A 12,301-nucleotide genomic window follows, 5' to 3' on the forward strand; every position below is an offset into this window, starting at 1 on the left:
TATTTTTTTACTAGTATGAAAATATATAATATTACATAATACTATGTATATCTCTCTCCATTTTACACGTGACAGCTGTCAACATTGAAGAACCGAGTCCAGAGAGAGACAGTCACCCAATTGTCCAGGAATGTTCCTCATTGTTTCATTCCTCACCATTGTAGTAGTAGCCTTTGATATTCTTGGGACTGTCATCCAGTCGGTAGTCGTTGAGTTTCTTCTGAGTGAGCTGGTGCCAGAAGCCTGCCTCTAAGGCACTGGAGAAGGGAGCAAACTGCAGCTTTTGATCTGCATGGTCTTTGTCTACGGGCACAGAAGCCATCTCTATCACCGCTCCTGTTCCTTGATGCTCAGATACAATCTATATGAAGACATGAGAGAGGGGGTGGGGGGGAATAAGAGATGAGATGAGGGGAATAAGAGATGAGAGGGGGGGGGGGTTGAGAGATGAGATGAGGGGGTGGGGGGGAATGAGAGATGAGAGGCGAGAGATGATTGGAGAAGAGGAGAAATTAAAATAAGAGGAAAAGGGAGAGAAGAGAGAAGAAAGCAGAGAGAAGTAAAGTTGTTCATGACAGGAAGCAATTTAAGGAACTGATATAGTTACTTTTTTTTTAGCACGTTGATTAACATGTCGATTAACAACTGGACTCCATTAAGGGTCATCTCCTACAAAAGTTTTCCAACTATTATTTACTGGAGATGTTGGAGTGTATAGCTAGTTAAACATGTTAATACGGTATTGTTGTGTGACTCTGGGTGTGCTGGCAGAGTGAGAAAAGGAACTTTTCAATAGTGTTGTTAGGGAGTTGTCCCTAGCTAGCTAACTGTCATGTGGCAACACTATTCAATTCACAACTTATACGTCTATTCTACACAGTCACACACAGTCTCTCACACACACACACACACACACACACACACACACACACACACACACACACACACACACACACACACACACGAGATCTGGCAGCTTGTATACTCAGCTGCCGGGGAGATATGAATTATCTGATTGTATTATATCTTCTGTTTCAATAACATGATTACAGCAGCCAGCTGTGGTTTCCTGCATGGCTATTCTACATGACAACAGCTAGCGAGCTACCGACAGCACTAGAGTAGTCATGCTGTTCCACGGTGGAGTCGATTACAAGGCTCCTGTCATGCACATAAACACCAAACACGACAAGTTTAACTGAGCCAAAGGATATGTCACTTAGCTACATACAGCTGTTGAGCACTGAGAGAAGTGCGTTTACATTTTATTTGTTTTACCCGTGATACACTTACCCAAATACACCTCGCTTCCTTATTCAGATCATGTGACCTGTCGTTGCCGCAATGCACTGTGGGTATGTGAACAATGTTGTTGCTAGTTAGCCGTTTGCTAACAGTTGCTACATTTGTCTCTTTCTGTTGATTGGTATGTAGCTAAGTAAATTAGGACTCAATCTTTTACTGGCTACAACTTGTCAGTTTGGGTTGCTTTGTGAGGGGGGGGGGGACAAAATCGCCGATGCCAACTTGGTAAATCTAACGTTAGCGAACTTAGCTTGCTGTCTGTGCTAAATAGCTAGCTAACTGTAAAATAAATTCCAGTTGTAAGTTATGGCGCAAGTACCATAGAGTAAAAAACGAAAAACCAAAACATGAACATGAAACCGCAAACAATGAGACAAGAAAAAACGGACAGAAACTTGTACGCTCCACTCCTCATCTCGACGTTACTAATTTTCTGCCCGGATGAGCCAATAAAACTATAAATGTTTTTTTTGTTGATAGTTAGCAATGATGCCAAGCTAACAACCCAGCTAATTAACTAATTAATGAACAAAAAAAGCCCCAGGAAGTAAGTTGACGGATAGTCCTTCAAACAGGCCAAAAAGAGGGGACATAGTCACATGTGTCTTCTGTAGAAAAGCATGCTCTAGAAGTCATGTCAAATGAGGATTTTCGTGTTGAGCCACATTCCATGCACTCAACTTCATTGGTTATTTAATTGGTTGAGTTAAACCAACCAGCTAGGCTGGTACTACACAGGCAGTTCTTCCATGCAGCACCAACCCAATTTTCCACAGCCCACTTTAGCTTCTAATCATTTCCCAATGATCCTAATCAATAAAGTATTCACATCACTGTAACATGTAAAGATAAACTAGCTATATTCCATTGGGTCCATATACAAAGTAGATGCATGTGTATTTCTGTGTCCAATTTCATGCCACCACTTATGTGCATAGAAGTTAGATGGACAAGCGCCAATGGACATCAGTAGGAGCCCCTGACCTGTCTCTAGCTTAATGTCCCTAACCGTTGTTTACAGTTCTGAACAGTGGATAGGTATAAACAGTGTAGTAGCGGAGCTTCCACCAAATAGCCAACACCTTACAGATCAGCTCACCGTGAAGGGTTAGGGAGTGAATTGGGACAGTTTGTGAGTCATGTGTTTTGGTTCCACTGGGGAGAGGAATAGCTGATTCCAATACACTAGAAAATCGTTGTAAATGTCTGGATGTTTGTCAGTATAGCCTTCGGAGGTAATTCTCTGTAGTCCAGCTATTCACATATTTGGCCATCAGTCTTTTTAATCCCCAATAATGTATTTACCCAGATTATTAAGGCCAAAGTGAAAATAACTATAATTATGGTGGCTTGCATGACCTCAACTCAGGATGTGGCCAACACATTATTTACAGATATTGACATTTTGTCTACATAGAGAGTGAGCTATGAGTAAATTTATTTAGTAAATGTTAAAAAGCTTCTTTTTTTATAGTAGAATGTAAACATATCATGTTGCTTGTTTACTACAGTGTGAGCTCTGAGTTACAGCAGTAAGGTTTAGTGTACACTAGCGCCCCCTCAAATCAAGACAAACCACTGAAATACTTTGAGATGTATGTCTTTTTGTATAAATATTTTTGGTAAGGGAAGTACAGTATAACAGTTTGCAAAGTTGCATAGGCTACTCATCCTTAACAAACCACCCCAGTTCAGACACTGCATAGGCTACTCATCCTTAACAAACCACCCCAGATCAGACACTGCATAGGCTACTCATCCTTAACAAACCACCCCAGTTCAGACACTGCATAGGCTACTCATCCTTAACAAACCACCCCAGATCAGACACTGCATAGGCTACTCATCCTTAACAAACCACCCCAGATCAGACACTGCATAGGCTACTCATCCTTAACAAACCACCCCAGTTCAGACACTGCATAGGCTACTCATCCATAACAAACCACCCCAGATCAGACACTGCATAGGCTACTCATCCATAACAAACCACCCCAGTTCAGACACTGCATAGGCTACTCATCCTTAACAAACCACCCCAGATCAGACACTGCATAGGCTACTCATCCTTAACAAACCACCCCAGATCAGACACTGCATAGGCTAATCATCCTTAACAAACCACCCCAGTTCAGACACTGCATAGGCTACTCATCCTTAACAAAACACCCCAGATCAGACACTGCATAGGCTACTCATCCTTAACAAACCACACCAGTTCAGATACTTTTATTGGAAATTACAGACACGAATTACTAAAATAAATGTTTAAAGTCAGACAAGACTCCATGAAGACTGGAATGCATGGTTGGTTGCGGTTTGAGATAAGACACATTTCCGTTTCACAAAAAAAAATGACAATTAAGGTTTGAACTTGAACCAGATTGTATTGAAAGCGTCTCTGTGCCGCCTTCTGCAGAGTTATTGAAATTAATAATCAATAAATACAGAAATGCAATGCTTTCTGTTATTTCACAATGACACGTGGCACTTATTGTTGAGTGAGAAGGATGATGTTATGGTTTGGGTTTGATACAGAAATATTTAGGCCTACAATAAATAAGCATTATATTTACAAAACTATGCAAAGTTAAAAGGTACCAAATTGAAGTTACTCAAACCATGCAAGCACATCTAAGTTAAAGCAGCATCAAAAACACATAACTTTAAAGGGCTACCTGCCAATCAACGCACTGTTCATGAAAACCTCATCACAAATGAATGTGTACAATCTTTTTGAACACCCTTCTGAAATTCTCATTGCAGAGGGGGTATATGATTGGGTTCAAAGTAGAGTTCATATACCCGAGCCATATCGTGAACATATGTAGGTCGTGATGTACACAGGTCTGGCAGAAAGCCATGACCATAAAGACGATGAAGTAGGGGATCCAGCACGTCATGAACCCAGCTATAATACAGCCCAGCTGCTTGGCTGCTTTGTGCTCCTTATGGACCTGAAGGCTCTGGATACGCTGCCTGGACTGGGCGCAGAACTTCTGCCAGGTCTGCTTCAGAGTCACAGCGTTGGCTGCAGCGTCCGGGTTGGCACCATCTTCAGGCTCTGAGTCCTCCTGGGGCCATGGTGACGGGGGTGAATTCAGAGACTGGGTGAAATCGTTGTACAACATGGTGGTGTATCTCTGCACGTCAGCTATCTGGGTTATCTCGCAGACGCCAGCCACAGTGTTTAGCGGCACGGCTATGTCGCTCACGGAAACGTACAGTTCCTGCGCGTTGTTGTCGTCGGAGTGTGTGAAGCTGAGAGGTACCGTTGACAGGTTCAAAGGGGTCTCTGAGTCTGAATCCTTCTCCTGAAAAGACAAAGAGCTGCTCTTTCTTTTGTCCTTTACAGTCGTCCTCAGATGTTTTGTCATTCTGAGCAGTGAATGACTGGAGTGAGAGTCTTTCCCTGACTTGGGTTCCCTGGATGCATTGGTCTCAGCTGTATCTGTTGAGTTGTACAGCTGGTCTAAAGTGTACTGATCAAAGTCACAGTCGCTTCCCTTCTTTTCCTCGTTAGAACACTCGCAGGGTCTATTTCCTGTTTGGACTTTGTGTCCTGTACGGTTTCCCACCATAGAATCTGTAGGATTGATAATCTTTTCCCTCTCTCTGAAGTGCTTCCTCACAGCCATGTAGATGCGCAGGTAGAAACACAGCATCAACAGAGATGGAAGGTGGAAGTTTAACACTGAAGTTAAAACCTTAAACCACGTAACAAACCGGAAATCAGTGTCACACTTATTCTCCATTTCCGGCTTAAGATCGACAGTAGCAAACGACCTCCACCCTAGAATAGGAATAATCCACATCGTAGACAACAGCCAGGCCCCTGAGATCATAACGCTAGCTCTCCTTCTGGTTCGGTACTTCAGGTACCTCAGCGGCTCGTGAACGGACCGATACCGATCCAGACATAGTATAAACAGACTAAAAATGGAGGCTGTGCTGGCTACATAATCCATGATGAGCCAGAACTGACAGACGACCCTCCCCAGCCTCCACTCGTCCTCCAGCAGATATACCAGGTTGAGGGGCATGACGGTGGCCCCGACGATGAGATCCGCCACGGAGAGGCTGACGATGTAGAGGTTGCCCACCGTGTGGAGGGTCCGCTCCTTCTTAACAGCGTAGAGTACCAGGATGTTCATGACGACGGTGAGCAGCGACAGGAAGCCCAGGAAGACACCTAGAGTAGATAGGATAGATTTTTTTTATTTGACCAGGTAGGCTAGTTGAGAACAAGTTCTCATTTACAACTGCGACCTGGCCAAGATAAAGCAAAGCAGTGCGACACAAACAACAACACAGTTACACATGGAAATAAACAAGCGTACAGTCAATAACACAATAGGAAAAAGTCTATATACAAGTGTGTGCAAATGGCGTGAGGAGGTAAGGCAATAAATAGGCCGTATAGTAGCGAAGTAATTACAATTTAGCAAATTTACACTGGAGGGATAGATGTGCATAGAAATACTTTATTGTCAATTGCTTAGAACCAAATTGTGCCTTTCTCAACACACACACACACACACACACACACACACACACACACACACACACACACACACACACACACCTAGTAGGGTGTTGTGGAAGCTGTTGTGATGCTCGACGGGTATGGTTGAGTTGGATGGTGACTGTTGGGTCTCATGGTATGGTTCTCTCAAGGTGCTGTTGAAGAAAAGAAAAAACACTCCTATTGCTCCAATGCAATACGTTTAATACACCAATGGTTTTGACAGCTATGACAACAAACACTGCGGTGTACAAAACATTAAGAACACCTGCTCTTTCCATTACAGACTGACCAGGTGAAAGCTATGATCCCTTATTGATGTCACTTGTTAAATCCACTTCAATCAGTGTAGATGAAGGGGAGGAGACAAGTTAAAGAAGGATTTTTAAGCCTTGAGACAATTGAGACATGGATTGTGTATGTTTGCCATTCAGAGGGTGAATAGGCAAGACAGCATATTTAAGTGCCTTTGAACGGGGTATGGTAGTAGGTGCCAGGCGTACCGGTTTGTGTCAAGAACTGCAACGCTGCTGGGGTTTTTCATGCTCAACGGTTTCCCGTGTGTTTCAAGAATGGCCCACCACCCAAAGGACATCCAGCCAACTTGACAACAGTGGGAGGCATTGCAGTCAACATGGACCAGCATCCCTGTGGAACGCTTGACAACTTGTAGAGTCCATGTAGGGGTGAGAGGTGTCCTTCATGTTTTGTACACTCTGTGTAGAATTTCATTAGACACACAAAGTGGTGGCTGCAGTACCTGTCTGTGGTGAAGACATCAGGCGTAGACTGAATAGAATCCATCATGGTGCTCCTCTCTAGATAACTTCTTTATCTAAGTATTAATGTTTGTGACGAATTGGCGATCTGTAGGATGTGCATATCACCCCTCCTCCTCTTCATCCTCTCTTGATCCCTTCACATGATGTCAGAAGTGTTGGAAACATCAGGAGTAATCACAGCAATCTGTATCCATGTATCCTCCCTGATTCAATACCCCCATCAGCCAGTACTGTATCCTCCCTGATTCAATACCCCCATCGGCCAGTACTGTATCCTCCCTGATTCAATACCCTCATCAGCCAGTACTGTATCCTCCCTGATTCAATACCCCCAATCGGCCAGTACTGTATCCTCCCTGATTCAATACCCTCATCAGCCAGTACTGTATCCTCCCTGATTCAATACCCCTCATCAGCCAGTACTGTATCCTCCCTGATTCAATACCCCCATCGGCCAGTACTGTATCCTCCCTGATTCAATACCCTCATCAGCCAGTACTGTATCCTCCCTGATTCAATACCCCCAATCGGCCAGTACTGTATCCTCCCTGATTCAATACCCTCATCAGCCAGTACTGTATCCTCCCTGATTCAATACCCCTCATCAGCCAGTACTGTATCCTCCCTGATTCAATACCCCTCATCAGCCAGTACTGTATCCTCCCTGATTCAATACCCTCATCAGCCAGTACTGTATCCTCCCTGATTCAATACCCCCATCAGCCAGTACTGTATCCTCCCTGATTCAATACCCCCATCAGCCAATACTGTATCCTCCCTGATTCAATACCCCCATCGGCCAGTACTTTATCCTCCCTGATTCAATACCCCCATCGGCCAGTACTGTATCCTCCCTGATTCAATACCCCCATCAGCCAATACTGTATCCTCCCTGATTCAATACCCCCATCGGCCAGTACTGTATCCTCCCTGATTCAATACCCCCATCGGCCAGTACTGTATCCTCCCTGATTCAATACCCCCATCGGCCAGTACTGTATCCTCCCTGATTCAATACCCCAATCGGCCGGTACTGTATCCTCCCTGATTCAATACCCCAATCGGCCAGTACTGTATCCTCCCTGATTCAATACCCCCATCAGCCAGTACTGTATCCTCCCTGATTCAATACCCCCATCGGCCAGTACTGTATCCTCCCTGATTCAATACCCCCATCAGCCAGTACTGTATCCTCCCTGATTCAATACCCTCATCAGCCAGTACTGTATCCTCCCTGATTCAATACCCCCATCGGCCAGTACTGTATCCTCCCTGATTCAATACCCCCATCGGCCAGTACTGTATCCTCCCTGATTCAATACCCCAATCGGCCAGTACTGTATCCTCCCTGATTCAATACCCCCATCGGCCAGTACTGTATCCTCCCTGATTCAATACCCTCATCAGCCAGTACTGTATCCTCCCTGATTCAATACCCCAATCGGCCAGTACTGTATCCTCCCTGATTCAATACCCTCATCAGCCGGTACTGTATCCTCCCTGATTCAATACCCCCATCAGCCGGTACTGTATCCTCCCTGATTCAATACCTCCATCAGCCAGTACTGTATCCTCCCTGATTCAATACCCCCATCGGCCAGTACTGTATCCTCCCTGATTCAATACCCCCCATCAGCCAGTACTGTATCCTCCCTGATTCAATACCCCCATCAGCCAGTACTGTATCCTCCCTGATTCAATACCCTCATCAGCCAGTACTGTATCCTCCCTGATTCAATACCCCCATCAGCCAGTACTGTATCCTCCCTGATTCAATACCCTCATCAGCCAGTATTGTATCCTCCCTGATTCAATACCCTCATCACCCAGTACTGTATCCTCCCTGATTCAATACCCCCATCACCCAGTACTGTATCCTCCCTGATTCAATACCTCCATCAGCCAGTACTGTATCCTCCCTGATTCAATACCCTCATCAGCCGGTACTGTATCCTCCCTGATTCAATACCCCCATCAGCCGGTACTGTATCCTCCCTGATTCAATACCCCCATCAGCCGGTACTGTATCCTCCCTGATTCAATACCCCCATCAGCCGGTACTGTATCCTCCCTGATTCAATACCCTCATCAGCCGGTACTGTATCCTCCCTGATTCAATACCCCCATCAGCCGGTACTGTATCCTCCCTGATTCAATACCTCCATCAGCCAGTACTGTATCCTCCCTGATTCAATACCCCCATCGGCCAGTACTGTATCCTCCCTGATTCAATACCCCCCATCAGCCAGTACTGTATCCTCCCTGATTCAATACCCCCATCAGCCAGTACTGTATCCTCCCTGATTCAATACCCCCATCAGCCAGTACTGTATCCTCCCTGATTCAATACCCTCATCAGCCAGTACTGTATCCTCCCTGATTCAATACCCCCATCAGCCAGTACTGTATCCTCCCTGATTCAATACCCTCATCAGCCAGTATTGTATCCTCCCTGATTCAATACCCTCATCACCCAGTACTGTATCCTCCCTGATTCAATACCCCCATCACCCAGTACTGTATCCTCCCTGATTCAATACCTCTATCAGCCAGTACTGTATCCTCCCTGATTCAATACCCTCATCAGCCGGTACTGTATCCTCCCTGATTCAATACCCCCATCAGCCGGTACTGTATCCTCCCTGATTCAATACCCCCATCAGCCGGTACTGTATCCTCCCTGATTCAATACCCCCATCAGCCGGTACTGTATCCTCCCTGATTCAATACCCCCATCAGCCAATACTGTATCCTCCCTGATTCAATACCCCTCATCAGCCAATACTGTATCCTCCCTGATTCAATACCCCCATCAGCCAATACTGTATCCTCCCTGATTCAATACCCCTCATCAGCCAATACTGTATCCTCCCTGATTCAATAACCCCATCAGCCAGTACTGTATCCTCCCTGATTCAATACCCCCATCAGCCAATACTGTATCCTCCCTGAGTCAATACCCCCATCAGCCAGTACTGTATCCTCCCTGAGTCAATACCCCCATCGGCCAGTACTGTATCCTCCCTGATTCAATACCCCCATCGGCCGGTACTGTATCCTCCCTGAGTCAATACCCCCATCAGCCAGTACTGTATCCTCCCTGATTCAATACCCCCATCAGCCAATACTGTATCCTCCCTGATTCAATACCCCCATCGGCCAGTACTGTATCCTCCCTGATTCAATACCCCCATCGGCCAGTACTGTATCCTCCCTGATTCAATACCCCCATCAGCCAATACTGTATCCTCCCTGATTCAATACCCCCATCAGCCAGTACTGTATCCTCCCTGATTCAATACCCCAATCGGCCGGTACTGTATCCTCCCTGATTCAATACCCCAATCGGCCAGTACTGTATCCTCCCTGATTCAAACCCCCCATCAGCCAATACTGTATCCTCCCTGATTCAATACCCCCATCGGCCAGTACTGTATCCTCCCTGATTCAATACCCCAATCGGCCAGTACTGTATCCTGCCTGATTCAATACCCCAATCGGCCAGTACTGTATCCTCCCTGATTCAATACCCCCATCAGCCAATACTGTATCCTCCCTGATTCAATACCCCCATCGGCCAGTACTGTATCCTCCCTGATTCAATACCCTCATCAGCCAGTACTGTATCCTCCCTGATTCAATACCCCAATCGGCCAGTACTGTATCCTCCCTGATTCAATACCCCCATCAGCCAGTACTGTATCCTCCCTGATTCAATACCCTCATCAGCCAGTACTGTATCCTCCCTGATTCAATACCCCAATCGGCCAGTACTGTATCCTCCCTGATTCAATACCCCAATCGGCCAGTACTGTATCCTCCCTGATTCAATACCCCAATCGGCCAGTACTGTATCCTCCCTGATTCAATACCCCAATCGGCCAGTACTGTATCCTCCCTGATTCAATACCCCAATCGGCCGGTACTGTATCCTCCCTGATTCAATACCCTCATCAGCCGGTACTGTATCCTCCCTGATTCAATACCCCCATCACCCAGTACTGTATCCTCCCTGATTCAATACCCCTCATCAGCCAGTACTGTATCCTCCCTGATTCAATACCCCTCATCAGCCAGTACTGTATCCTCCCTGATTCAATACCCTCATCACCCAGTACTGTATCCTCCCTGATTCAATACCCCCCATCAGCCAGTACTGTATCCTCCCTGAGTCAATACCCTCATCAGCCAGTACTGTATCCTCCCTGATTCAATACCCCCATCAGCCAGTACTGTATCCTCCCTGATTCAATACCTCCATCAGCCAGTACTGTATCCTCCCTGAGTCAATACCCACATCAGCCAGTACTGTATCCTCCCTGATTCAATACCCCCATCAGCCAGTACTGTATCCTCCCTGATTCAATACCCTCATCAGCCAGTACTGTATCCTCCCTGAGTCAATACCCCCATCAGCCAGTACTGTATCCTCCCTGATTCAATACCCCCATCAGCCAGTGCTGTATCCTCCCTGATTCAATACCCTCATCAGCCAGTACCGTATCCTCCCTGATTCAATACCCCCATCAGCCAGTACTGTATCCTCCCTGATTCAATACCCCTCATCAGCCAGTACCGTATCCTCCCTGATTCAATACCTCCATCAGCCAGTACTGTATCCTCCCTGAGTCAATACCCCCATCAGCCAGTACTGTATCCTCCCTGATTCAATACCCTCATCAGCCAGTACCGTATCCTCCCTGATTCAATACCCCCATCAGCCAGTACTGTATCCTCCCTGATTCAATACCCCCATCAGCCAGTACTGTATCCTCCCTGATTCAATACCCCTCATCAGCCAGTACTCCATCCTCCCTGATTCAATACCCCCATCAGCCAGTACTGTATCCTCCCTGATTCAATACCCCCCATCAGCCAGTACTGTATCCTCCCTGATTCAATACCTCCATCAGCCAGTACTGTATCCTCCCTGAGTCAATACCCTCATCAGCCAGTACTGTATCCTCCCTGATTCAATACCCCTATCAGCCAGTGCTGTATCCTCTCTGATTCAATACCCCTCATCAGCCAATACTGTATCCTCCCTGATTCAATACCCCCATCAGCCAGTACTGTATCCTCCCTGATTCAATACCCCCATCAGCCAGTACTGTATCCTCCCTGATTCAATACCCTCATCAGCCAGTACTGTATCCTCCCTGATTCAATACCCTCATCAGCCAATACTGTATCCTCCCTGATTCAATACCCTCATCAGCCAGTACTGTAATCTCCCTGATTCAATACCCCCATCAGCCAGTACTCTATCCTCCCTGATTCAATACCCTCATCAGCCAGTACTGTATCCTCCCTGATTCAATACCCCCATCAGCCAGTACTGTATCCTCCCTGATTCAATACCTCCATCAGCCAATACTGTATCCTCCCTGATTCAATACCTCCATCAGCCAGTACTGTATCCTCCCTGAGTCAATACCCCCATCAGCCAGTACTGTATCCTCCCTGATTCAATACCCCCATCAGCCAGTACTGTATCCTCCCTGATTCAATACCCCTCATCAGCCATTACTCCATCCTCCCTGATTCAATACCCCCATCAGCCAGTACTGTATCCTCCCTGATTCAATACCCCCCATCAGCCAGTACTGTATCCTCCCTGATTCAATACCTCCATCAGCCAGTACTGTATCCTCCCTGAGTCAATACCCTCATCAGCCAGTACTGTATC

At 46.2% G+C, this 12,301-nt stretch overlaps 2 protein-coding genes across 2 annotated transcripts in view; both read right to left on the reverse strand.

Annotated features, from left to right (window-relative positions):
• atg7 (ATG7 autophagy related 7 homolog (S. cerevisiae)) overlaps positions 1-1,878 on the reverse strand; it is a 61,837-nt gene extending 59,959 nt beyond the window's left edge. The window contains exons 1-2 of the mRNA XM_038988098.1: positions 1,294-1,878; positions 157-361 (exon numbers count right to left, since the gene is read on the reverse strand). Coding sequence (XP_038844026.1) covers positions 157-322 — 166 coding nt within the window. The 5' untranslated portion in view covers positions 323-361; positions 1,294-1,878. The remainder of the gene's footprint in view (positions 1-156; positions 362-1,293) is intronic.
• A 1,679-nt stretch (positions 1,879-3,557) lies between these two features.
• hrh1 (histamine receptor H1) lies at positions 3,558-6,609 on the reverse strand. The gene is made up of 2 exons (XM_038988099.1): positions 6,591-6,609; positions 3,558-5,497 (listed from the first exon to the last, which is right to left on the reverse strand). The coding sequence occupies exons 1-2, from the start codon at positions 6,607-6,609 to the stop codon at positions 4,017-4,019; spliced, it is 1,500 nt and encodes a 499-aa protein (XP_038844027.1). The 3' UTR covers positions 3,558-4,016.
• Positions 6,610-12,301: the final 5,692 nt, after the last annotated feature.

Source organism: Salvelinus namaycush, unplaced genomic scaffold, assembly GCF_016432855.1.
Source record: "Salvelinus namaycush isolate Seneca unplaced genomic scaffold, SaNama_1.0 Scaffold95, whole genome shotgun sequence".
NCBI classification, from domain to species: Eukaryota; Metazoa; Chordata; class Actinopteri; order Salmoniformes; family Salmonidae; genus Salvelinus; species Salvelinus namaycush.